This window comes from Cardiocondyla obscurior, linkage group LG04, assembly GCF_019399895.1.
Source record: "Cardiocondyla obscurior isolate alpha-2009 linkage group LG04, Cobs3.1, whole genome shotgun sequence".
Classification (NCBI taxonomy): Eukaryota; Metazoa; Arthropoda; class Insecta; order Hymenoptera; family Formicidae; genus Cardiocondyla; species Cardiocondyla obscurior.
In genome coordinates, this window is record NC_091867.1 from 9305468 (window position 1) to 9332518 (window position 27051).

The 27051-nt window shown below is 44.8% G+C and overlaps 4 protein-coding genes across 8 annotated transcripts in view; 2 read left to right on the top strand and 2 right to left on the bottom strand.

Annotated features, from left to right (window-relative positions):
- Positions 1-81: 81 nt before the first annotated feature.
- Klp68d (kinesin-like protein 68D) lies at positions 82-4232 on the top strand. 2 transcript variants are annotated; one of them, XM_070654792.1, is made up of 3 exons: positions 82-498; positions 647-739; positions 1569-4232. In XM_070654792.1, exon 3 carries the CDS (start codon positions 1596-1598, stop codon positions 3771-3773), a length of 2178 nt encoding a protein of 725 aa, XP_070510893.1. In that variant the 5' UTR covers positions 82-498; positions 647-739; positions 1569-1595; the 3' UTR covers positions 3774-4232. The 2 variants fall into 2 exon arrangements, with proteins under 2 accessions (XP_070510893.1, XP_070510895.1); XM_070654794.1 differs by lacking the exon at positions 647-739.
- LOC139101558 (uncharacterized protein CG7065-like) lies at positions 4228-11337 on the bottom strand. Of its 3 annotated transcripts, none has more exons than XM_070654784.1 (6): positions 11200-11337; positions 9628-9741; positions 8620-9341; positions 8375-8475; positions 8196-8313; positions 4228-7989 (listed from the first exon to the last, which is right to left on the bottom strand). In XM_070654784.1, the coding sequence occupies exons 2-6, from the start codon at positions 9697-9699 to the stop codon at positions 5256-5258; spliced, it is 3747 nt and encodes a 1248-aa protein (XP_070510885.1). In that variant the 5' UTR covers positions 9700-9741; positions 11200-11337; the 3' UTR covers positions 4228-5255. The 3 variants fall into 3 exon arrangements, with proteins under 3 accessions (XP_070510885.1, XP_070510886.1, XP_070510887.1); XM_070654785.1 differs by lacking the exon at positions 11200-11337 and adding an exon at positions 10073-11112; XM_070654786.1 differs by lacking the exon at positions 11200-11337 and having other exon boundaries at positions 8196-8295; positions 9628-11110.
- Positions 11314-18049, top strand: LOC139101563 (uncharacterized). Its single transcript, XM_070654798.1, has 6 exons — positions 11314-11899; positions 12628-12777; positions 15807-15967; positions 16327-16429; positions 16597-17153; positions 17463-18049. The coding sequence occupies exons 1-6, from the start codon at positions 11314-11316 to the stop codon at positions 17679-17681; spliced, it is 1776 nt and encodes a 591-aa protein (XP_070510899.1). The 3' UTR covers positions 17682-18049.
- The window catches only part of LOC139101565 (potassium voltage-gated channel protein Shaw), a 15616-nt gene continuing 6599 nt past the window's right edge, over positions 18035-27051 (bottom strand). The window contains exon 5 of one of the 2 annotated variants that reach the window (XM_070654806.1): positions 18035-18713. In XM_070654806.1, coding sequence (XP_070510907.1) covers positions 18700-18713 — 14 coding nt within the window. In that variant the 3' untranslated portion in view covers positions 18035-18699. Of the gene's footprint in view, positions 18714-23608; positions 26065-27051 lie in introns of those variants that run through there. The other variant, XM_070654805.1, reaches the window with a different exon arrangement.

Consider the following 27051-nt stretch of genomic DNA (forward strand, 5'->3'; position numbering starts at 1 on the left):
TTCGACGATCAGTAGTGCCAATATATTCGCCCATCTTGGTTGCTCATCGAGATATCGATTGCAACCTCTCCCTACTCCGCAGCCCGGCGTCGCGCGGCGAGTGAAGAGAGTGGAATGGGACACGCGCACGCTTGACGTATCGTTTGCGTGTTCCTCGTCTCCTTGCACCGTCGGGAGCATGCTACACGATCGTCCTTGCGTAACGCGAGTGCCGTGAAGTGAAGTACGCTCGGGCCCGATTCCGCGCCACCGCCGACTCCTCGCAACCCGGCGTGCGAGAATCAATATGCGAGGAAGAACGACGGCGACCACCGTTGACAACAGATTCTCGGGCTGAACGATGGATCAATACCGATTCCTCACGGCGGAGGGCAACACGTAGAAACGATAATGAATCGACGTTGTCTCGACGGGATTCCTTAGAGCACCTTCTCTTCGCCTCGTACCTCTTTTCGACGTAACGCACGTCCGCGTGCATACATTTAGTCTGCCCGTGGGGTGAGTATTACGAATTTAACGCGTCTTGCATCTTGGCACGGCTCGTAAAAAAAAAAAAGAAAGAAAGGGTTGACGGTCAGTTTTTTTATTAAAATTTTTTTTTTATTTATTTAAATTTATGTTAATTTTTTTTCTTTTTAATTTGTAGAATATAATCTCTTAAGAAGCTGGGGCAATCCCAGGAAAAGTTCTCGCTTGAGAAGACTGAAGAATAAAGAACTGACGCATCGGATTTTATTAAGTAATTTCTATTAATTTTCTTTCTCCTCTTGTTATATGTTTTATAAAGTTGTGCTTGAATTATTGGCTTTTTAGGGTAATTCGCGCAATTTTGTAAGAGGTCTTGATCGCTAAGAAACTGAAAGATGTTAATTCTGGATTGCATTTCATAAGGCTTTCTATGCTTTATATTTCGTTTAAGTTTTACGGCCGAGATATTTTGTACTCGATTATTCTGACGATATTTCGAACGGAATGCAGTCGGAGCGCATTGGAAATAAAACTGTAAAATAGTCGATATCGTCTTATAGGCCTGCTTGCTATCAGAAGACTGTCATTCGTTTTAAATCGATAGAATGTAAAAATTACTCTCACGCTTCTTCTCTTTTCTCACAAACGTATAAATTACTGTCGCGTTTCTTCTCTTTTCTCGCAAACAAAACAAAAATTCGAAGAACGGTGTACGAAAACAATAAAAAAAAAAAATAACGTAATTTATCATTATGCAATTAAATACTTAAACAAAATTTATGATGCAATACACGATTAATATTGAACAGAATATGTATTTCCTTTGACTGATGCATTTTCATGCCAAGCTTTATCGATTCGAAATGTCATGCGAGCATGACGACGAAAGTAACATCGTAGGGCATTAAAGAAAACAAGGTTGAGCTATTTAGGTCTGCATGACGACGCGAGTAAAAGATCTCCCGACTCGTTTATTGGTCAGAATTTCAATGATGCAATTGTTACTCATTTTAATAAATCAGATTAAGTGTCATTGTTCATAATAAAATAATTGATTTAATTATATTTATTCCATAATTAATTAAGTTCGCGTTTTGTAGACGAGAGCCGCACATCTGGTCGCCGGTATGGAGAAACTGGATAATCAGCAGAAAGCCTGGAAAAAGAAAAGCATGAAGTCGAGCGCGGTGGCAGATGTGCCGACGCAATGCGTGCAGGTGGTCGTGAGGTGTCGACCGATGGATGAACGAGAGACCACACGCGGTTACAGCCGCGTGGTCGACGTGATCCCGTCCAGAGGTGCGGTCGAAGTGCGGCATCCGCGCGACGATCCGTCCAGCGAGATCGTAAAGGTGTTCACCTTCGACGCGGTGTACGACTGGAACTCCACCCAGCAGGAGCTATACGAGGAGACGGTCAGGCCCTTGGTGTCTTCGATACTCGACGGCTTCAACGGTACTATATTTGCCTACGGGCAGACCGGCACCGGGAAGACATACACTATGGAGGGCTCGAAGACGGATCACGAAAGGCGCGGCATTATCCCGCGCTCTTTCGAACACATATTCAATCACATCGGTAGATCAGAGAACATGCAGTATCTCGTGAGGGCCAGCTACTTGGAAATCTACCAGGAAGAGATACGCGACTTGCTGCATCCGGATCAGAGCTTGCGCTTCGAGCTTAAGGAGAAACCGGACGTCGGTGTGTACGTCAAGGACCTGTCGACCGCCGTTTGCAAGAGCGCGGCGGAGATACAGCATTTGATGAACGTGGGCAATCAAAATAGAACGATCGGCGCGACGAATATGAACGAGCACAGTTCGCGATCGCACGCGATCTTCCTTATCACTATTGAGATGGGTAACATCGGCGATACCGGCGGTATCAGAGTAGGACGTTTGAATCTAGTCGATCTCGCGGGTAGCGAGAGACAAAGTAAAACCGGCTCGTCGGGGGAGAGACTGAAGGAAGCGAGCAAGATTAATTTGAGTTTGTCAGCTTTGGGTAACGTAATCTCAGCGTTGGTGGACGGTAAAACGACGCATGTGCCATATCGAGACTCTAAGTTGACGAGATTGCTACAAGATTCTTTAGGTGGTAATTCAAAGACCATCATGGTAGCGAATATCGGACCGGCTAGCTACAATTACGACGAAACTTTGACAACTTTACGGTACGCTAGCCGTGCTAAGAATATCAAGAATAAGCCTAGGATTAACGAGGATCCAAAGGACGCTTTATTGAGGCAGTATCAGGAAGAGATTGGCCGGCTGAAGGAGAAACTTGCGCAGAAAAGCGTGGTACCTCGAAAGAAGAAAAAGTCGAAAAGGAAAAAGGAGGATGATACGATCGATTCCGAGTCCGAGGACGACAGCCGAGGCGAGGATAATAAAATGTCCGAATCTGACAAGAAACTCATAGCGGAGCAGCTGAAAGCCGAGAAGCAGGAGACCGAAAATCTTGTCCAAAGAATAAAAGATTTAGAGAGCAAGATGCTTTGCGGTGGTAAGAATATAATTGATCACACGAATGAACAACAAAGGGCGTTGGAACAAAAGGCGGCCGAGATCGCAGAGCGTAAGAGGCGCGAGGTCGAAATGCAGCAAAAGTTGGAGGACGAGGAGTTAACAATGGTCGGCGTAAGAGAGACTTATACCACGTTGCAGCAGGAAGTCGACGTGAAGTCCAGAAAATTACGAAAGTGCTTCACCAAATTGCAGGCTTTGAAGCAAGAGTTAGAGGATGTAACCAATGACTACAATAGAGACAGGAGAGATTTGGAACAGGAGCAGCACGAATTAATGAAGCAGCTCAAGCTAAAGTACCTCATAATCGAAAACTTTATTCCCGAAGAGGAAAAGTCGAAAATTCTATCCAGAATTCACCTCGATGAAGAAAACGATCGCTGGGTCATAAAAAATCCCGAGCCGTCGAGCATAGATGTCATCAAACGACCAACTTCCGTGCCAGGTGCGCGTAGGCCGGTTTCAGAATATGCGCGTCTCGCTCTCGCGATGGGACGAGGCTGCCGCTACGCAGGTGAAAATATTTTAAACTTGGATCTCGACATGCCGGCACGGACGACTTTAGATTATCAGGGACCCGCGATTGCGCCAACTATTCAAGCCGTTCTGGAAGAAGCCCTGCGAGACGAGGGTGATATAGACGTCGATGCTTCGAGCACGAGGCTGAGAACCAAATCGCGTTTGCAGTCGGCGCGAGTCAGGCCGAAGAGCGTCGCCAAGATGCAGCAGATTCCGGCACCGGTTTACCCCAAGACCAGAGGCCTCGTACCGAAGTAAAGTAAAATCGTTAAAACCCCGATCGACGCGCTTATTTTTTTCGTTTACGAAAGAGTGTACATATTGTATGAACCGTGCTTCATTTAATTCCTCGCGGCTTACTTTCGAGGTACACAAATAAAGAACGGAGTGTCAGCAATTCTCTAGTCACTGTGCAATGCGTAAAAATATGATATCGCTAAGTCGAGCATGTAATTGTTGTAATAATACAGTATAAAATAGCTCTTAAAATATCTTTCCTTATTTCTCGATTGTAAGAATTATTTTAAAAAGAAAATGATATACAGAATACGTATTTAGTAAGACATTAATCTTAATTTATTTCATTAATTTTTGTTATATTTTTTTGTTAAGTGAATTATATTGCTTAATGAACTGCGTATCTTTATGCAACAGAATATGTTTTCAGAGTTCGTATTATTTTAAATTAATGGAAAATATATTACAACTAATGTGCTATTCTTGTGACATTTATTGAAGAATTACTCTTTGATTATAGTAAATATTAAATCCGATTAAATTCTTAATATCATCGATGAGAAGTAGTATTTCAGCAGCCTAAAACGCCTTTTACAAAATCGTAGTGATTAGCTTTGTTAAATATCGCCGCAAAATCTATACGACAAAAGCGCCCATGATTATTACGTATCAAATATATTACAAAAAGTAAAATCACGTTGTGGCGATGCACACACGCTCTGGCGATTAGGCTGTTCATTTTTACTTACTTTCATTTGGTCGAAGTCACACGATGTATAATACAAATGGTACACACGTACATCACTGCATGCGTGTACAATTCACTCAAACGCGACGTACATTCGGTCGACACAACTTATAAGACTTTCACTAGTGCACACACCCGCGCAGCAGATACATAAATTCATACGAAAACGTACATAAGTTACGGGTGAAAAGGTATTTGAAATGCAAGTAAAAAGAAAAGGCTTGGACATTACATGTCTAAACGTACATATTACGCGTTCTAGTGAGTTGCCATACATTCGAAAACGAGACGTTATCTCATTTAAAAAATGACAATTCAAATATGTAATTTGTTTTACTTTCATTTGTAATATGTAAAGATGCGAAAGGGGAGGAAGGGAGACGGGGAATACGCGTTTCATGCGAATAAATAAAGATATATGCGTAAAAGATCGGAAAGAGCAAAAAACGCCGAAATTACAATTTCCTAACTTAAACACAACTTTTCTGATTAGTATTATGGAAACATTTTCGTCGACAATAACGAAAATGGTGTAAATGTATTATTGCTTAATTATCCTAATTACGAAATAGAAACCGAATCCATTTCGTGGAAAAAAAAAAAAAAGAATACCTAAAGCGTGAATGGGAACAAGGGATGTTGCACAGAACAAGTACAATGAAGAACAAACATAACAATTGTTTTCGGTGACACACACTGCAATGTGAATGTTCATTTCGAAAAAAAAATCATCGATAAAATTAAAGGTGTTCCGTTCAATAAAATCGCTGTTGCTGCATGTAAAGATCGTATTGCTGCGATGGAGGTTGCTGAACGTAATTCGGTTGTGGCGCAGGTTGCGGTGCACCATAGGAGCCATATGCTTGCTGAGGATACTGATTCGGCGGTCCGCCGTATTGACCTTGATTGACAGGATTGCCGTAACCCTGGTAATTATAACCATTGTCCATATATCCCGAGTTATTAGGAAACATTTGCGGCTGCGGCGGATAATTTGAGAACTGCTGATTCTGCATGTTAGGATAAGTCATCGGCTGTTCCTGCGTTCGCGATTGATTGTTCAGATGAAAATCTTGATTGTAAAATGGCATTGAGCCGGGTGGCGCTGGCTCCTTGGACTTCTGTTTAGGCTCAATTTTTTCGCCGCTCAGACTCAATGATTTTGGAACGTATTTATTCGGTAGGTCGCACATAATATTCGCGATCAGGCGTTTCGTTTCATTTAGTATCGCGTTCGGGTCATTCGTCTTCGTAGTTTCCTTTTGTCTGGCCGGCGGTGATCTTGATCTCGATCGTGATCGTGACCAGGATATCGGTGATTTAGAAAACGTAATATGAGACTTCTTCGCCTTTTCACTCTCGCTTACATTTTTATTCGCTGCCTTATAGATATCTTCGTATGGATAATCATCATCATCGTCGGACAGCTCTATCGTTTTAATTTTATTTTTATCATCATCTTTTTTCTTCTGCATATCATCATCCTCCTCCGCGAACATGTCCAATTTCGGTTTCCATTTATCTTCATCGTCTGTTGGATTTTGATTTCCTTTGCGAGTAGAAAATGGAGAACTGCTTTTTTTTACTTTGCTAATGATTTCGATATCTGGGCTCAGTGACTTTATTGTTACCGATGTCGAAGGTATTGTCATGCCGAGATTAACAAAGTGTCTTAATTTCTCCACTCGTATCGGATCACTTGCCTCAAGTTTTTTCAAAGAACTTATGAGACTATGCTGTTCCTCTGTGCTCAGATCTTTAAATTTCTGCAACTTTAATTTAAGCTCGAAATCCGACAAATTCTCTGGTCTCTCTAGTTTCGTGGACGGTTGAGCAGGCTCAATAGTGATCAATTTAATAGGCTCTGTTGTTACTCGAGGAGTGATAGTACCGTAGTTCGTTAAACCTTTGACAAAGTCAGCGGTGGTGACGGGTTTATCAGAGTGTTTGGATGCTTCTGCCATGCCAACTACAGCATTAATAAGAGTTTCTAGCTCTTCTTGCGAGACGTTCGATCTACCTTGCGCGACAAGGGCCGCAGCAATTTGTTGAGCGATAGCAACTTTATCAACTGTACCAACTCCCGGTACGCTTACTGGTTCAGATTTAATGGCCGGTGTAGTTATTTCTATCGGTCTTGAATATGTAGTCCGATTAACATAATTTGTCACAGGTTTAGCTGCTTCCAGGAGTTCTCGTTCTTTTTTCTTTTTCTCTTCTTCTAGCCTTTTTTTGCTCTCGGAAGTTTTATGCAGCAATTTAGCAATATTTTGTATAGCAGTTTTAGTGGCTGAAACTGCCATTTTTTCTACCATGCCCGCGAACAGCTGACCCTTGAGTTTTTCTTTAACGGTCTCGAATAAGACGCTCACTTCTTCGTCGTATAGCAGTTCCTCAGCGGAATTTGGCTTTGCCTTTTCAGCTGCCAAGGCTTTTGACAAAAATGATACGATCTTAGGACCGAGGGAACCTAACTGTCCTTCGAGTGCTGTGAGTAATCGTAATAAAGCGACGACTTCAAGATCTTCTGGTAACACCTCTTCCTTGACAGGAGCGAGCGGGACAGCAGAAGTGGGCGATTTATCTTTTACAGGATATGGAGTCGCATAATATATCGGTCTAGTACGCGACGGATAAGTGTGACTATATACGCTTCCTCTTCCGTGCAAATACGAAGAATACAAGTAATCTCGTTCTCTTACATCGTGGCGGTCATAATAGTCAGGCTTTACTACCGTTTTCGTACCGACGTATTCTATTTCATCCTCACTTTCTACATGATGCCTGCTGCGCTTCGCAGGAGAACGTTCACGTTCATGTTCTCGTTCTCGTTCCTGCACTCGATCTCGTCTCGGTGGTGGTACCCATTTTTTCGGTGGTTTATCTTCAGGTAATTCCAATCTCTTTCTTATCTCTTCTTTTCGTTGCTGAAGTTGTTCATTGTGAATTTCGCGCATTCGTTTATTCCAAAATTCGATCCATTCCGGCTTGAAATCGTGCTTGCTCGGATCGCTACCTTCAGCCTGGAGTTCCTTGTAGCGTCTGTTCCAAAATTTCTTCCACTCGTCTGGATAAGAAGGATGCTTCTCAGGATTTTTTTCATGGAACTTCAAAGCACGGTCCAACGTTTCCTCGGCACGTCTGATCTGCTCGCGATATTTATCCCACTTGTCACGTTCTCTAAGAGGCTGTAAAGATCGTGACCGAGATCGTGATCGCGATCGAGCACGAACACGTTCGCGCGAACGTCGTATGCTACTACGATACTTTCCTGTACTTCTTTCGATGGAACTTCTTTTTTTATTTCGATTTGGTGAGCGAGATCTTGAACGGGACGGTGACGGGCTACTAGATATGCTCGAAAGTGACGATAGCGATTTGGTATCATCGGAGGGTCGTTTTGGTGATTTTTTAACTTCTTCCTCAGGTTTTGGTGAAGTTTTACGAAGGTTCATTTTATCCTTGTTAACTATACGCATTTTAAAACCCCTAAAATAATGGAAAAACAATTTCAAAGATTAGAGATATTCATATAAATATATATAAATTATAACTATAATAGAAAATAATCATAAAATAAAAATATTTGTTTTAAAATTTTACTTAAAAATAAGTTTAAATGTTAAAATTAATAGAACTTACTTATTTTTTTTTATCAGACATATACTTTCGATTTTATTGTTTTATCTACTTACGATTTTGTAATTTCTCCTTTAGAATCTATTCTTTTGGGTGATTTTTCCTTTTTCTTTTCTTCTTTTTTATTTCTATCATCGATTTTTTTATCAGGAGAATCTTGATAGAGATTAATAACTTTAAAATTTTATTATTTATTATTTTAAAAACATTTATATAAGATGTGTTCTGTACTCACCTTTTTTTCTAACATTACCATTCACTTCTGCCATTTTTTCTTCAAAATTCGTTACCCATCTCACATCATAAACTTCCATAAATGTACATTCTGATGTTTCCCTGTATATAGGAAATAGTCAAATTGATTTTTATATGAAAAAGTCAGAGAAAAAGTCATAATTATTAGAATTTGAAATATTAAATGTAAAAAAAACTAACAATTTTAATTAACAACAGTTACATTGATTGAATATTTCGACTTACCTAAAATGAACGTCCTGGTAGACTCTTTTAATATATTGCATTTTATTCTTTTCAAACTGAGCTTTCTCTACCAATTGCGGCTTCATTCTTCCGAACTTTTCTTCAATTCTCCTCGCCACTAACACCGATATTTCATTGGCTCCGCGTTTATAATTAGTAGTACGCGGTAACTCCGTAATTGCTCGCGATATTGTTGGAAAATGTCTATTCAAATACGTGATTCGGTGATTGTAACTGGTAATGTGAGCCATTACTGTACGCGGGTCGCCACGTTTGTCGCATAAAACACACGTGTAACTTGGTTCACAGGAGTCATTGTCCACCAACTCCAGCAAGTATTCGAGGCCGACGAGCGGCGAGCTCTGATGACGGTCTAAACTCATCTGTATCGATGTAGTTCGTGTTATTTGATCTTCCATGCCAGGTGGTACTGGCTCACCAGGTGCTAGGGTGTCGCTGATAGTTGCAGACTGCACTGGCGTTATCATCTTGGCCACATCCGGTCGTTTCGACCACAGCATAACCGGATATGGCCACTCGTCCAGTTTCATCTTGTGACGATTACACAAATTATGACTTATCAATTTATGGGCCCCGAACAAGGCAACGTTACAGATATGACACCATATATCACCATCTTCGGTCTCGGAGTAGACTGGTCTCAATGCGCCGTCTTCGGCGGTGACGCTGCACCGCATTATACGCTTCCGATCATACTCTTCCTATGAAACATAAATGATTTGTGAGGAAGATGATCTTCGGTTGACGAATGTTATTCTCAAAAATATCTGTACGCCGTGACGATCCATATATCGTCATTTTTACGTGGAATAAAACGTTAAATTTTTATTCACAAATGCAACATTTTTCTTTTCTTTTTTTTTTTATTGAAATCTCGACTGCACGTTTGTTAAGTTGTACCTGCCTTTCAATTACTGCATGCATGAACGTACGTGATTCATAGCGATCTGTTTAAGAAGCCTTCAAAGCTATATTCTTCTAGCTTACCTTTTCCTTATCCTCTTCCGATAAGTGAGAAGGATTACGTCCTTCTATATCGAGATCGTCAAAGTTCTGCATGGTACGGCCGTAACAGCAGTTGCACGATCAGCACAATAATCTCTGAAAATATCAAGATCTTATAAAATGAAGCAAGTGAGGCTCGTGGTACATCAAGGTTGGCACAATATTGCAATTGCATTTCGCTTACAAAAACAGTATAAATCCAAAACTTGTCGCAATAAAAGAGCATCTTAAAGAAAAAAAAAAAAAAGTGAAAAAAAAAAGAGAAAAAAAATGTAAGCAAATGTTACGCTCATAGATAACTGGCTTCACCCATGAATGTAACTGCGCGCATTGCATCAGCCAACCTTGCATCAGTTTTTTGGTAGTGTATCAATCATCTTGGTTAATTATTGTAGTTGGAAAATTTTAATGGTCCGTACTTACTTACCATTGTCATCCCCACATGTGCTAATATCCGACAACTAATATCTGACCGATATAAATGTTTGCCATACGTATCCAATATGTAACACAGCTAGGTCAAAAACGGATGTCATACTTAGCTTTAGAAGTATAACAAAATTCTAAGCTTGTATTCCAAACACAACGCCGCGCAGAGGCGTGTGGCACAAAGTGGAATACGCCGTTCAAAATTCAATGCTCTCGATATGGTTTTATGAACATGCTCCCGACGATGCTGGGTGCCTTTCCTGCCGGCGGCACAGGTTAACACAGTACGACAGGGAGTCGTTTCATCCTTGATCGACGGCGACAAAGATGAGATTAATCGCTGTGCTGTGCTGTGTCAGCTGTAACGCTGGCGAGAAGAAAACCCTCGCGACTCTACGGCGGTGCAATACAGAACGTACAGAATCTGCATCGGCGACTGTTACGCTTACGCGTAGACGTGATTGTCTCGAGGTACACCGAACGAGAACGTTTTCTTTTGTTCACAGTACACGGAAAAAGTAAGGTGTCCAATTTAGTTCGCATTTTAAAGCTCGAAGTAGTCGCTACGTTGCTGGAGTTACCCTTCGAGTCCTTCGGCTACTTACCAATCGCGAGAGGGACGGGCAGCGAGACGGAAAATGAATCTCGGTGCCCCCGAGAGCCGGGTCCATTACGGGAAGCCACCAAACAAAACCACCAGGAACTAAAACTGAACTGATTCTCCACGAGCCACGACGGAGTCACAAGCGGGGCGAAGTTGAGACGCCCCAACTTCGCCAAATCGACTGGGGCTGGTTAAATCGACAGCGAGGTCACGGGGTTACGCGGGGACCGTGCCGCGCCAACAACCCCGCCGTTCTAAAGGAGCTGGTGCATCGTCGTCTCGGCGCCGAGCGATCATCGCGCGAATATGACGCGGCGCGGAAAAAGAGGTTAGGACGCGCGGAGCGTCCCCGTGGTGGACGCGACGCGCAGCATCCGCGACGGGGACACGGCACACGAAGGCGAGAATAACTTCCTTTGGAAAGGTCGAAGCCCACCTCGTCGCCACGGAACCGCCGATCGTCGACGTAAGCTCGCCCACGGGTTCCCCACGTCCCGACGAATGCGACGGGGACAACTTACCTAATAGCCGACGTTCGCCGAGTCACCAGGTGAAGATCAGATCGTCCTCGCGCTCCGGTCCGACTTGTCTTTTACATTCAATTTCGCGAGCGACGAAACAGCTTGCTCACGACCATGAGACGGGCCATTGTGTCTGCGACTGTGTGCGACATAAACGGTGAGCGACGGCGAGCAGCACTCCTCGTGGTCGAACGGAGAAGTTCATCGACGGGCGATCCGGCGATAATTCAGGAAATTGTATCCGTCGGTGAGGTAAATTCGTACACTTTCGCGCGCGGGGATATCGCGACCAGTGAAAGAAGGCCCGGAGACGTTACTCGGGCCCCGGCACGTTCGCGTGGTTCCATTGACGGTCAGTCGGCCACTTCGGTCCTCAGTGTCAGCGCGGATGGTTGTCTACGTGACCTCGCGTCCCGGGAATGCATTTTCGCGAGCAGCCGAGCCGAAGGCGCGATTATGACGCTACGTTACCGCGGCCTGTTCGTCCTGTGCATCGCCACGATAGCCGGTGCCTCGTTCACGCCGTTGGGGAGATGGTGCACGACCTGGCGGACGTTCAGCAGCGTTAGCCTGCTGCTCACCTGGCCGGGGATTACGCACCAGTGGTCGCTTTTGGGGCTGGACCTCTGGCCGAATCCCGCGGCGTCCAAGCCCTCGTCTAACGAGCTCCTCGAGCGCGACCGGATTCGAATTTCCAGAGGTGAGTTATCCGCACCGGTATCATCGCGAAGTGTAAGAGCGCGAACGCGCGCGCGGATCTTTTAGTAATTCAAAATTGCGAATTGCGATTGCGCGCCTCGACCTAACCTTAACTTAACCGGCGCCTTAACGTCGACGCCAACCGTCGCCTTCCCTTCGTTCAACGACGAAGATTGATAATTTCGCGAGGAATATTCCCACGTCTTTTATATTCCCGGCCAGCGGTCCCGTTTGCTTCACCGATGCAGAAGAGATGCACGCAAATGTAAGAATGAACGTTTCTTCTTGTCGCGCGAGGGGCAGTCTCGGAAATCGCGAACTTTCTTTTTATTTTTTTATTCATTTTTTCTTCTTCTTCATTTACCGGGCGAAGTGCTTTTCGCACTTCTTAATTATCTTCGTTGGTTGGGCGTAACTTCCTGGAACAGCGAGTTTCAGTTTCAGGTCGGAAATCCCTCCGTGCTGGCGTAAATAAGACGAAAAGATACACCGGGCGGGCTATAAATAACCCTCCCACGGTTTACGTCTGCGGATTTTCGACGGACCGGCTCGTTAATCAATTTTTCCACGTCGCGCATTTTATTTATCACTGGCCGGGATGAATTTGCCGCGCGGTAACGAGGACGATCCGGCAGGCGCGACGTTATCGAAGGCGTTTTCTTTTTTCTCTTTTTCCTTCTTCCTCCTTCCCCCGCTTACGCTTGACTCAACGTCGCGTTTTATCTGCAGTGCTCAACTTCTTTCCCGTTCCGGTCGAGGAGGAGTGCCTGTCCGAGGACAAACGACGCCAGGGAATATGCATGAACACATACGAGTGCCGCATTCAGCGCGGGCAATCTCACGGACCGTGCGCCCTCGGTTTCGGCGTGTGCTGCATATGTGAGTACACCCCCGTCATCCGTACGTGAATATAACTTGTCATGCGCGTCGTCGTGAAGCGATATCGCGAAATCTATCCGGTTGGACCCTGCGGGAGCGATACTGCACTCCGGCCGCAAGAAGAATGATCCCGAAGCCCCTTTCCGACGGCATTCTATTTTCAATTTTTCCCCGACTCTCAACGAAATCACAAAGACGCCACGTTATTTTTCCTTTTCTCTCTCTTTTTTTCCTCTTTTTTTTTGGCCTTTTTTTAAAATATATTTTTTATTTTTTTATTTTTTTTATTTTTCTTCTACATGTAGAAATATTTGACTTCAAGCACGCGCTCGCAAAACACTTTTTATTGGAATTTTGTTATTTATTTTTTCTGATTTATCATTCTTCTTGAAATTATTGACTGATTTTTTTTTCTTCCTTACGCCGTTACCCCTTACTCTGTATCCGTTTAACGCCGTATAAAAATAAAGCGGAAGATTAACTTCCAGTTAGGGGTGGCGTGCTTATTTTTAGCGACTAAAAACGTATTTGTGCAAGCGCGTGCAATTTTCTTGTCCGTGTCGTCAGTTCGATATACCGAATCGATCGGTGCCGCGGTTTTCTGCTAAGTTTAACGGTATCGAGATAGCCGCGGGACGATCCCAAGCCGCTCTCCTCGATAACGTAAAAAGGAGCTCGAAGATGGAAGGAAAAAAAAAAAAAGAAAAAAAAGAAGAAGAAGAAGGAAACTGTTAGGTCTGCTTGAAGAGCTCGCACGACGAGGAAGAGCTCGGAGGCCGGGTTATACAGTTACTTAATTGCCTTTCGGCGCGGTCACGAGCCCGAAGATCCACTCTCCATGCGCGTTCCCGTCGCTCGTAAACAACAATCGCCCGTAAATGTAATCGAACGCGAAATATTGTACGCTGCAAATGTCGCAGTACATCACCGCCGCGTGTAATTGAAGCGTGAGAGCCGCGCTTGTTCCGAACGCCGTCGCCTTATGAAATTTTATATTTCACCCGGTTGCACTACTCGCCGCCGAGCTCACGGTACTCTATTCGGCGATAAATCTTCCCGATGCGAGTTCAAGCTCGATTTCCCATTCGGCAAAATTCACCGGAAATTCGCCGGGAGAACGTAGGACGATCGCGCGCCACCCCACTCGAATTTAGGATTTTATTCCGATTACTCGGTGTTTCGTGGGATAAAGAAAACAAAGCCGAGCCATGAAATATCCGCGGCGTCGTTTCCCGGCGCGTCTGCGACGACGATGAAATTTTTAACGAGCGTCCGCCGCTGGCTTTTACCGCTGCCGTCCCTAAAATTTACGTCTCATGTAGCGCAGAAAAGAAAAAAAAAAAAAAAAGGTATTTGCCGGCCCGAGACCGTTCCACCTTCTCGTCTCTGCGTTTCGTAGCCTCTTGTGGCGCACCGGTCTCGGCCTTTCATTCAATCCGCGCCGCTTTTTCCGTACACGGCACATGCCACCGCGAAGTCGAAAACAGGGCCATACCGTACGTACGGATTCTTGACCGATTTCGCGAACGCCTCTCGCCGCCCGGTACACGCGCCTCTTCTCCAGGCGGGTCTTGGAAGCCCGTGATACGGCCGCAATCGGATACGTCATCCCGCACAATTTAATATCGCGTAATTCGATACGCGTTACGAAAGGAGGGCGATGCATATGCGCTTTACGAGCGGTTTATGCAGTCGTAACGCGAACAAAATAAATTCCTAATGCCCCCGTGGTCAAAGACGTGGTCGCGGCCTTTGGATAAAAATACCTCTCGCAGTTTATGGGATCGGTTACGTAATGAGCAGGCGAATGCCAGTGCGAGGAACACGTGTACGTACGTTCCCAATTGTGTCCCCGTAACTCGTGGACATTTCTACTAAAGAAACCTATCGATTCGCGCGGGCTTATCGGAGCGAGCCGCGGGATTTATCCGCGTTCCCGTTTCGTCGCGGAATCCAACGGTTTGATTAAAATAATTAAAAAAAAAAAAGAAGAAAAAACATCATCGTGTCGCGCAGCGCGCTAAAATCCGACGAAGTCGTTTGCGGGTCGGCCGAAGAATTTCGAAACGAGGAAAGGAGTTTTTCTCCGAGATACGTTCCATCACACCGCGCAGATGAGATCCCGCCGCCCGGGTTTCGCGCGTGCGTGCGTAAAACACGCAACGACACGCGGCAAAAGGTCTTTCGCCAGCTTCGGATTAAAAGCTGCGCGGCTACTCGGCCTATCTCTCGCTCTTTGCTCTCCTTTCATTGAGCCGCTGAATGCACGCCGCCGCGGCAACGGCAATCGGGCGCTCGTGCATTTTTTATATCGCTCGCCCAAGTCGGCGTCCCCCGCGTCCGCAAAAGGAAATAAGATCTGCATGCGAAGGCAGCGAGCCGTTTCTTCGTGCGGCCCGCTGAATGGCGTCCCCTTCCCGGATTCTAAAACGGTCACTGAATGCCTGAATGGGAACTCGTTATCGAGGCTGCGAGCCGCGCGCGCGAGGATATCGCGTCCGCGGCGAATACTCGACGAAAGCGTCGGAATACCCAGGGCGCTTAATCCGTCCGGCGCGGGCGTGATTTTCAAACAGGAAGCCACCGTGGAAAAACCAACAAGCTATTTCCTTCGCAATTAGCCGCGACGTCATGGGCCGCGAATATCCACGGTGCCCGCGCGCTTTTCCACGCGCCGATCGAAGCGCGTGAAAAATTAATGAATTTCGAAAAGAACCCCGCGGGGGCAAAAAGTTACCCTCGCGTACCGGAAAGGATGCGCCGTGCATAGTTTTTTATTGAATAAAGTTACCTCGGGACGAGCTAACTCAGGTGTCTGATTTCCCACTTAACCGTAGACTGCTAACTTTAGAAGAAAGCTCGCGATATATAAAGATAAGCGCGAGCTTTACGGGAAGCGTGAACGGCTTCGGCCGCCCGAAAAAGTAGGCGAAGCCTCGATTCTCGTCGGCGAGCAGGGAAATCCACGCGCGGAACGCGAAGGACCGCCGTATTTCGTTAACTGTGCCAGCAATTAATATGGTTTATAGTCACGGCAAGCTGCGACAATGAGGTACAAAATAATCTGACCTACGTGACCAGTCCCGGTTTTCCCAACCTCATCGACCGGCCTATGAACTGCTCGGTGGTCGTACGGAAGATCGATACGGAGGTCAGCCAGCTGAGGATCGACTTCGTCCACTTCAACATTGTAAGTCACGGGGATGCCTTGTTATTATAACGTTATCTACCGCGAGTAGATGTGGGCTAGCCGCAACTGTCGATTCCCGGGTGCCGTTTAGCGCATCTAATATTCCGCGAGTTGTCAAGACAATGTCGATATTAACGGAACGTGCGAATGAAAGCGCCTGGAACTTTTTCCCCGCGCGTGACAGAGGGACGTTAATTTCTTAATACCACTCGAAATAAACGTCCGAATTGATTACAATTACGTAAACTATATTGTCACGAAATTTTATTAAAAATTAAATTTGCATTCAATAAGATAAGAAAGCAAAGTCGGGCATAGCCGGGGACTGCGGAAAATGAAAAGAAAAATTTCTTTTTTAGGGCCAGCCGAACGCATTGACCGGCGTGTGCGACGGGGATGTCATGACGATTAGCAACAACAGGACGTCCTTCGAGTTGTGCGGATGGAACAGCGGCCAACACGGTGGGTACTTCGTTAATTATACGCGAGCCTCGTAATCGTGACTTCCGTCGCGAAACTCTCGCGGCGCTTAAAGTTTGTTCCGCGCGAGACACTTCGGGCACGTGTGCTTTTTTAATTAATTTATAATAAAAATTGAGCAGTTTAAACAGCGCTTTATATCTTACCAGTGTACGTGGACGTCGGCGAAAGCAGCGAACCAGTCACTTTGAACTTCCGGCTGCCAAGCGGACTGCAGCCACGGATGTGGGAGATGCGGGTGACGCAGCTGGGATTCGAGCAACGTGCGCCGATCGGATGTCTCCAATACTTTCGCTCACCCAACGGCACGCTGCGGACATTCAATTACCTGCCGAACGGCAGATATCTCGCCGAGCGCGATTACCTATTATGCGTGCGTCAAGAGAGAGACATGTGCGGCATCGCTTATCAGCCTTGCACGCGAGACTCTTTTCGGATAGGTCCTAACAGGCTTCAAGTCGCGTCCAACGCGACTAACAGCACGGCACCGGTGATGACTGCTACGAGCACCGGAAACGCTACCGGCGTCAATTTGAACGCTGTCACTCCTGCGAACGAGTCCAACGCGGACGTTATCGAGGGCTCGGGTGCGGGAGCACCTGAACAGGAAATGGTTTTTACCTCGAGCATAAACTCGCTGCCATTCCTCGGGAGACGATGCAGGGACCGGATACTCATACCCTGCGATTTCGAGGAGTTCATTACAGTACGTTGCGTTTCAACTTTTTATTAAAAAAAAAAAAAAAAAAAAAAAAAACTATATTAATTTTTATTTCGTTATTATAGAATATTATATATATATATATAAATATTTTCAAAATGTGTGATTGCCTCTACGTCCATCGCGAGATTAATTTTTCCCCAAAAAATATCGCAGCCAGAGCCACGCTGTAATTTGAAAGCTGAAAAATATGAAAAGATAAATCGCCGCGGTTTTGGCATCGTTTCGCGTCCCAGAATACAAAGCGATATCCATGTTTAATATGTTGCAGCGGCGAATAAATGTCTGTTTCAGCCGGGGAGCAACGTGGCAGGTATTTGCAATTTGGAGCGCTGCGGCAGCTCGCTGTGCGGCGAGAGCGAACTCGATGCCGAGGGTAACTGCCGGGTCGAGGCCTGGACCACTCCGTTTCGCATAAGGGTGGCGTTCGGCCCGGGCGCCAGCATGGCCGGCACGCTGGAAGACAACGCCGGTATGTGCCTCACATACCAGCAGTTAGCTTGTGTTGCTTGAACGTTATAATTATCCCGACTCGCCGCAAGACGTGTGTTTGCGCAAAACGGAACGCTATACGACCTATAAAACGCGGAGACAACGTTACTGTCGAACAGAAGGAGAAGGCGTCATCGGCACTGTCCGCTGCATTCCGCTTCTGCGGCATTGTCTCCGCAGCGACGACGTCACTTTTGCACCGCGAATGCGGAATATTTTCGAACGGATAAAGAACTTTTTTTTCTTTCTTTCTTTCTTCTTTTCTTTTTGCGAATTCCGCGTACTCGCGCCTGGACCGATGGACGGCGAGATTACGGGATGGAAACGATCGCTGGAACCGGAGAAAGTCGATTAACATCGCTGAAAAAACGTCAAAGAGTCAAATAGTTTTTTTTATTTACAAATGAACTAGCTTAAATCGTAAACGCAGCGCACAACTCTCGATATAGTGATAGATATATATAATATATATATAATTCGCCTTTGTGTCCCGCTTCTTTTTTTTTTTTCTTTTCTTTTTTTTCTCTTATTCGATTAACCGTCACGATCGTCGGCCGCGATGCGCAGTGTTTTTAATCACGGGGCGCCGATCTCGCCGAGACTCTTCGAACGCGAGATTGGCGGCGGATGCTTATCTATCTATAACGTACGATGATAGTTTTCGCTGCGGAGGGCGCCGACGACGATCACGGCAATCGTTTAGCGATAACGATAATGACGTTACAAGAATAAATTATAATGTTGTTAATACAATAATGTCGACGATGACAGCATCACCTCGAACTGCTCGCCTAGAAGAAACGCGCGCCTCCCGTCAGCCTCGCCTCCGAAGTGAAAATCGTATTAATCTCGCTCTTACACAAGCTATCTTCGCATATATACCTATACGTCGCGTATAATAATTGTTACCTGCGAGACATAATGATAAGGCGAGAAAATTAGCGACAACACGATGGAGACAATTTGACGACAGTGATGGACCGTTGCGGCGATTACTTCGATGTCGTCGTCGGCGACGTCGCTGTCGTACAATTCGAAATCATACGTATCTACCTACGAAGTCAAAAGGGTTTTTAAGTAGCGTAAGAGAGGGTGGTGAGTCGCGGCGAGCGTGTTATGCAAGGGTGAAACGTGATTACCGCGCGTCTCTGTGCGCGGTCACTTGGTGCGAGGGGAGGGCACGACGTTTATGTCCTAACGCTTCCCTACCGATAACTGAATCTCGGATACCCGTGGGGCGTTTAACCCGCCAAGTGCCGAGGCCATACGTTTTGCGCAAAGTTTCGCGGAAGTTAAGGTTCGAAATAGAATAGCACACGACCGCGTGGAGAACGGAGCTTCTTCGTTCGTGGCTGTATACCGAGTGTTCCCATTTTACAGCCGTCACGACGAAATGCGCCACATGTAGACGACACCCAAGGGCGAAAATGATTCCGCAAGATAGACCCGTAATAGAAAATCAAGCGTCTGTCTTCAAATCGATTAAGCACCCCACCGCATCCGATCGAGCTGCGTTGTTCCCTGAAGAACCTGTCGGGGACCGTTCGTCGTTGTACTTGCGCCGCCGAGCAGCACGAAGGTTCGCGGTGTCTACAATGTGCCGCAGGTAAGTGTTACGATTCATTAATTAACCGACTGGCGTTCGAATGGCATCCGGGACAAGATCCGAATGCGATTTAAACCGCCCGCAAACATCCTCTGTGCGTTTCCCGGTATCAGTAAACCCGCGCGTTCGAACCTGAATTGTATCGCGCGTACAACGAGGGAGTCCCTCTTAAAAATGGTTTTGCGCGCGTGCTCATTGTGCCCGCCGCCGATATGCATTTTCTTCCCTCTTGCGTCCCCTTTCCCCTTTATCATCGTCACTTCTGGTCGTCTCGCACGGTCGTTTGTGACAAAGGGAAAACAACTGTAACTCTAAATTGATCGATGGCTCTACGCGCGATTGTTCCTTTTTATTTTATTTTATTTCAAGTTTTTTAATATTTTTTTTTTTTTCTTTTTTCTTCTTTTCTTTCATCGAAGAAGAGACGTCGCTAGTATTACTCTATATCTCTGCCTCACTCGACTTCACCTTAACTTCTCAGCCTCGTCGTTCGTTCCAAGATTGCGTTTGCGTTACCGCGAAAATTCGACGTAATTACGCCGCACCTCGGACAATTTAGAAAAAAAATAAAAATAAAAATAATAAAAAAGCATACACGTCGGACTTATTGGTTCGAGACGTTCGCCGCGCGGAGAAGCGCCGCGTTGGGTCGAGTTACTCGGAGCTGCGGTTTTTGCGGGTCACAAACTTGAATTCGAGAGGTACCCTTCCTCGCCTGGCTGTGCGAGGGTAAGAAAAGGGATGCTTTCTCCCCGCGGTGGGATCGATTTAGCGGTGTAAGTTCTCCGCGCGCCGCTTACCCGCTCTTATTTCGCGTCTCTTGTTTCGAGCATTTGAATATTGCAGCGTATATATGCGAGCATTCCGTGAAATATAACGTATGTGTGCGTGGACGTACTTGTATCGCTGATACGGGATGTATGTATATATATATATATATAGTCTAGTTGGGGTCGAATTATACCTGGCTTCCACTTACAGGGCTGCATTTACTGGGGAGGGTGGCTCTGTACCCGCGGTGCCGCGTGTCACAGGAATTTGCGGGCGTATTATTTCCATTTAAATTATATGCAAACATCCCATTCGCGCCTGTCTCGATTTACCCGCGGACCGTTTTATTGCTCTCTTTATTCAAGGATGATTTTTCAAGACACACCCCACGAAATAAAACGTCACGGTACGCGCCCCTACGTTCTCTACTTACGTTTGAAATTTTTTTATATCTTTAAAATCATTATCTCTAAGTTGGTTCTAGGATTTGTCTAACTGCTTCTTTCTTTCTTTTTTTTTTCTTTTTATAAGTACAAGTATACACGTTTTTAATATGTCGATCTTTTAAATTAGAAAGAGGGGGAGCTAGAAAACGCGCGATTAAAAAATCCGATTCGTCGATATCACAAAAGTCGCCTCTAATATAACGCAGCGATATTTCCGACGGTATTGCGACTTGCTCGTGGGCGAACTGTGTCAAGGGCCGGCGCAGGTATTAATTTTCCCGTATACACTTCTTTCTCGGAGTTTGTTCAACATGGCATCTGCGTGGACAGCGCGACCAACAGCACAGACCGCGTACAGTCCCTAATGATAAAGTGGTAAAGACGTAGCACAGTTGACGCGTATTATAGTCGATGCAACCCTGGGTATGAAAATCCAGTCTTTAAGGCACAAAGAATCGGGGCAATTGTGAGCAGCGAGCAAACTCAAGCCGATAGCACCGCACGTTAAATGAGGGCGAATGTAGAAAACGGTTTTCCACCGGCAAATTATTCATACACCTTATTAAGCACGACTAACGGGGTGACGTACGTACGAGATTTCGATTTCGCGAAAAGTGTTACGCGCGAATATCTTCGAAATGGACTGGGATTTGAAAAAAGAAAAATCTTTTAGCATTTCGTGCAAAAAAAAAGAAAAGAAAGAAAAAAGAAAAAATAAAAAAAAATAAAAAGTTTCCACGTAAAGTTGTTTTATGTATGCGCTTCTCGTATAGCGAATATACCGGTGACCCGAAAAGATTTAACTATCGGAAAATCGGACATAATAAAGCTGCTAAGATGAATAAATTACCATTAACTTGTTTCCGTAATATCGGTACTTATTAAAAAAAAAAGAATAATAATAAAAAGAAAAAAACGTAGATTCGTAGAATATATTAAAAATAACATAAATATGCGCACAAAGTAGTTTGGAAAAAAAAACACGAAAATTCGCTCTTTACTAATTTAAAATTATTTTACAACTTTTTACAGCTTTTATAAATTTATCGTTCGTATCTAAGATATTAAACTATAATTATTTGTATATTATACTATCGTTATTTTAAGCTAGCGCGTGTTTAAAATTAAAATGCTAAGAAGGTTTCACGAATTAACATCTTATTAATGTTATGATTTAGCCAGTCATATCTGTGCAAAGTAAATACATTTTCTACTTGCGTGAAAGATCTCTAAAAAAAAAGGGCTTGAAAAGTTCTCGCAGTTTAATTAAATGTCTGTATCAATGTGATCTCCGCGAAACGATTTAAATGTTAATTTGCCCGCCAACTTTCCACATTACTAATTTGCATGTTGGATTTGTTATTCGTTCAATTTCCATATCCATCAGTAATAATCACTTTTAATAGTATGAATAATTTTTATCACTCGCCGGATATATTTTTTTCCTTCCTACAACGTGTGCGCTGTATACAGTTTTCTTGCAAATTTAATCGCGCCATTTAACGCGACGGGACATTTATTTTATCACCTCATTAATTTCACCTTTCAACGACACGCGTCAATCATCTCATACAATCGTAAGTAAATTAAAAGCGTAGGTTGGGAAACTCAGAAGTTTACCTGGAAATTTTAAGTATTCCTGAATTAAAAAAAAAAATAATAATAATAATAATCTTATCAATTAACGTTATCATTACGAATTGCGAAGCGAAGTATACAATGACGAGAGAAAAGCTCGGAAATATTCAAACGCTAAAACAAGAAATGATATTAATAATAATAATTTACAAGTAATTTATAAGCTAAAATCCTTTGAAGAGAATTCTTTCGTTTCAACAGTCTCGTTAACGTGTTTCCGTATTAATTACGATTTATTTTTTACGCCATGTCGAGATGCCATGTAGCCATGAATTAAATGAAGTGAAAAAGAACACCGTTAGTATAGATAAGATTTAGGTAAGGTAAACGCTGTTAACCCTTTAGCTACCATGACGCGCGTGCGTGTGCGTGTACGTGTGCCGGCCACTAAAGTGGCAGCCGCGGCCCAGCCTCGCGATAGCCAGAGTGATAAGATCCTAAGATGCAATCAACCGGTCGCAATTTTGGTCCAAAGGAGAATGGATGTCGCGTCTCGAGTCGAGCGACGGGAGGGAACGGGAGGAAATACCTAACTACGATTAATTTTGTCGAAGGAAGCGACGATTGTCTATAGAACGTTCGCCGACTACTCGCGAGATCCGTAAAATACACTCGATCGCGTACGTGCCTATATGATATGCTTTTGTCGTCCCTTCCCGCACTTTCTTCCAACCCCCTGTTCCCAGGCACAACGGATAATGCGTGTTACGCGGAGAGGGATGCTCGGTCCTCCGCGTGCTACGCGGAGGGCTGCGTTGTTACTCCGCGCACGAGGGACAAGAACAGGGAGCCGTCCTCTCGCCACTCTGATATTACAAACGATATCTCGAATACTGAGGGAGGGGTGGGAGGGGGGGAGGTCATGGTTTGGTCCCGGCGATATCCACGGCGAAAGTGATATAGATCCCGCACCCCCGCCGCACTCACCACCGACGGTGCGGGCGTCCGACGCGCGGTCGGGATTTTTTAAGTGTCGATAACGACGTCCGTCGCGCCTACATTTTCACCGCTCATCGAGGCACCGAGGCGCAGGCCGCGCGATTCCGAATTTTGTCCGATACAAAGTTCGCGTACGGTGCAGAAAATTAATCGACAGCGACGTGAGAAACCGGACGGCCACACCGCTGAATTTATGCGGCGAGAACGGGGATCGCACGGTCGGTCGGGGGAGGGGGAGGGGGAGGCGAAAACGTGCAGCAAACAACAACGTCGTACACGGGGGGAAGCGGGCGGGGGGTAGGGGAGGGTATTGGTGGAGGGCGTGAAAATCCACGAACGGAAGTGTACCAAAAGATACGGTTGCGTCTATCGGTATCTCATTTGCCATACAAAAGCTGCGATGCAAGGATGCAATTTCCACTGTCGCTCATTCGATTTACGCGAATTCCGCGATAAATGGATACTAACGATAGAAATAATGTAGGGGCGCGATGTAGACGATCGCTGGAAGATAGGACGAGGCTCTTCCACGATGAGTGATCGATTCATTTTTCTTTTTTTTTTTTTTTTTTTTTTTTTTTCTCTCTAACCGAGGTAATATGTATAGACCGGATGACGGTATCGACAATGGAAATGTATATAGCTTCAAAGGTAATAAAGTTTACGTCCCCGTTTCTACTGTGCGCAGCATATCCTTCGTCACAATGTACCTTAGATCACCAACTATCTTAAATTTAGAAGCAAATGGGTGATGCGATGTTTATGTGAGTCACAAACACGGTGGTCTGGTGGACGGTATAAGACATTCGGCTGCACTCTTGTGGGATATTTTCGTTTTATAACTTGCGTATTAATCGCCTTACTCGGAACGTGGCGAAATTAAAGAGCAAACTTGCGAAAGGAAGAAGATAAAAGCGGATAAGAATAAATGTTTGAAGACCACTTGCGTTTCTATATAAAAGTCCGCCCAACTTGGTAACTCGGTAATAATATTAAGCGCAAAAATTACTCATCGCGCGATTATCGCTCAGCTAAGAAACACTCGAGAAAAGAGAGCGCAATCGCCTTTCTAATTAAATATCCAAGAAGAATGCGCGGACTGGAATAATAAATTATAAAAATACAAAAATTCTTTAAATTACGAACCGCGGCGTTCGCCACGTTGAAGCGCGAAAGGGAAGGAAAAGAAAAAGCAACGTATGCGAAATTTTTCGAAGACGAAGAAAAAGAAGAAGAAAAAAAAAAATAAGTTCTTCGAGCGTGAAAGATATTATAACGTCAATACATTGACTCATCAATTTGCTATCAATGAAATGCATTATCTCTTTTATGAGTATTAAAAAATATAAATCATGAAGCGAAGGAAGGAGGAAAAATTCTCTACTACCCGAGTGGAAATTTATCTAGCTAATCTGAATTTTTCAGCTTGTGGTTAGATCGCGCGGATTAAATATATTTCTTAAACAGTGACCGTCTTCGAAAAGTGAAGCTGTCATTTAAAAAGAAAGAAACAAAGTCTGTCTAGTATCGGCCGTCTATTTACCTTCCAGCGCGGACCGTGTATCTAAATAGATCTCTGAATGTTTTTTATCGCGTACTTGTTTACGTTTGTGTGCTGATCTTATCGCGACGCTCGCTAGACTGCCGAATTCGTCGGGCAAACCGGTTCTTGCCGCCCTCCGCCCGCGCGTCTTCCACCTTGCGAATTTCGAGCACGAGATCCGCCGGCCAGATGTCAACATACGCACGCACTCACACTATCGCGGTTGGCAGGAACCGGTTTGCCTGACGAGTTCGACAGCCGAGCACGTGTTAGATAGGTCAGGACGCGCAATAAATCAGTACGCGGCGAAAAACGTTTAGATATCGCTCCTCTTCTAGCTCGGCGCTGGACAGTTTCGCTAGACAGCCACGAGATGAACCACGAAACGGCCAGCTAATCATTAGATAACGGCGGGAACCAATTTCCACTCGGGTACTTTACTACACAAGTTCTCCTTGACTTTCTACAGAATTCCTATATTATAGATGGCTCGTGGTATAACCGAGAGATTCTCTTGCATTTAATCTCTTCGTCCCGATGGTACGTGTATAATGCATGAATGTAGAATTAAAATTAGAACGACAAATGCAGGCCGTTCCGAGCGCGGTGCCTTCAGCGGAGCTTTTTTCTTTTCTCTCTATTTTTTTTTTTTTCTTTTTTTTTTACGGGGTAGAGAAGCTTCTCGGGACACTTGCATTCGTTGGTTCTATTAATTTTACATTTCAGGTAAATAACAGATATACCCTTTGCGGTCGTGCGTCTGGCAAGAGTCGCCGCAAGAACATTTTATCGTTCCGGTTGTACACTCACCGTCAGGGATGGCGTTCGTGGAGCCGCGACGGCGGCTGGCGTACGTGATCCTGGCGCGGTGTGCGTCGAATCTCACACGAGGCACGTGCGTAGATGTTTCACAGAGGACCGGTCGCAGAGGACTGAGGGGGGAACTACCACTATCTCCCTCGTACTCGGCGGTCGAGAGAGGAAAAAGTCACGTACGCCAGCCGCCGTCGCTACTCGCCGCAACAAACGTCATATCTGCTTTTTAGCGTACATCCGGGGGGGGGAGGGAGGGATCTCAGCCGCCACGCTTCGCCGGCAGTGTTAATTTTTGCCTAGCCGTTGAAAATTGGCAACGGAAGCCGTGATGCTTCGTCGCAGCGAAGTATCGTTTAACATTATTCTCTCTTTTTTTTTTTTCTTCTTTCTTTTTTCTTTTCTTTTCTTTCTTTTTTTTTTTTCCCTCGCCACAGCACGCCTAATGGAATTCACGGGATTTAACAAGACGATCTTTGATTATAGATGCGTACACGCCCGCGTGTCGTTCGCTCCAAAATAATTCCGAGCAGTTGTGAAAGTACACCCACACCGTCTCCGAGCACGCTACGATCGCAAATGGTTAATCCAAACCTCCGGCTCTCTTGGTCCCGTTGGTTCGTAGGTTACAATTCCTCCGGTCTTCCTCTGCAACCCACCATACGAGAAAAAAAAAAGAAAAAGAGACACTAGAGATTGGCCGGTTCGTTCGACGCTTAGGATTCACGAAGTCGCGAACTCGGCTAGTTCTGTTGAGTTTGCCATTTTTTTTTTCTTTTTTTCATTTTCACTCCGAAATCACTTCGCGACTCAAAACCGCCCCGTCTCGTTCGTGCCAATAATTCCTTCGTTGCACGCCGAGCAGCGTTTTATTTTTTCATTTATTTTTTTCCCCCGAAACGTTGAGATCTCTTTCTTACGTATGCAAATTACTTTGCCGTGAACGCGCATTTATCTTCCGTATTACGGTACGTGAAATGAAAATTAAATGGAGCACACACTGAACCGATTGCAAGCTGATATGTAGCCACGCACAAGCGCATGAATCTCGCGCTCTGCTCTGTGCTCGGCGCGTTTATGTATTTGTTAATTATATGTTAATCGCATACGCGAGTATGACCGTGTACGCGCATTCTACTGCAACGTTTCGTTTTGTGCCCTGGCGCACGGCACGGAGAATTGAACACGCGAAATTCAAACTCGTCAATACACACTAGAGATTAATTACGTATAAATGGAAAATGAACTATTCATAAATAGCACTTGATAAATTGTATAGCTCAAGTTAATTTTCTACGAGCCGTCAGCTATTTATTTTTTATTATCTATTCCCACGTCATCTGCGATCTATCGATAAATTGTAAAACAATCGGAAATTTTAATCGACTCTGCCTCGAACTACTTTCAGATAAGCTATCTGATAGTCCGACTGAAATGTATTGCGTGATATTTTTTTTTTTCTTTTCTTTTCTTTTTTTTTTTTTTTTTCTATCGTGAAACAAGGGTAAGGTATAAAGCTTAGCTCACAAACGAACGCGATAATCCGTAAAGGAGCGTACTGTAAATCCGGTTATTTGCCGAATTAACGTGTCGCAGTTAAACTCGTTAAGTCAATCGGAATCGAGAGTGGCCTGT

What these genes read in the sequence shown, in the direction of transcription:
- Klp68d (XM_070654792.1), top strand. Translation starts at nt 1,596, where the DNA reads ATGGAGAAACTGGATAATCAGCAGAAAGCCTGGAAAAAGAAAAGCATG.
- LOC139101558 (XM_070654784.1), bottom strand. Translation starts at nt 9,699, where the DNA reads ATGCAGAACTTTGACGATCTCGATATAGAAGGACGTAATCCTTCTCAC. An exon ending in CGGAAGAGGATAAGGAAAAG is followed by an intron (nt 9,342 to 9,627) that starts GTAAGCTAGAAG and finishes TATGTTTCATAG; the next exon opens with GAAGAGTATGATCGGAAGCG. An exon ending in TGGTAATGTTAGAAAAAAAG is followed by an intron (nt 8,314 to 8,374) that starts GTGAGTACAGAA and finishes AAAATTTTAAAG; the next exon opens with TTATTAATCTCTATCAAGAT.
- LOC139101563 (XM_070654798.1), top strand. Translation starts at nt 11,314, where the DNA reads ATGAGACGGGCCATTGTGTCTGCGACTGTGTGCGACATAAACGGTGAG. An exon ending in CCGGATTCGAATTTCCAGAG is followed by an intron (nt 11,900 to 12,627) that starts GTGAGTTATCCG and finishes TTTTATCTGCAG; the next exon opens with TGCTCAACTTCTTTCCCGTT. An exon ending in ATGGAACAGCGGCCAACACG is followed by an intron (nt 16,430 to 16,596) that starts GTGGGTACTTCG and finishes ATATCTTACCAG; the next exon opens with TGTACGTGGACGTCGGCGAA.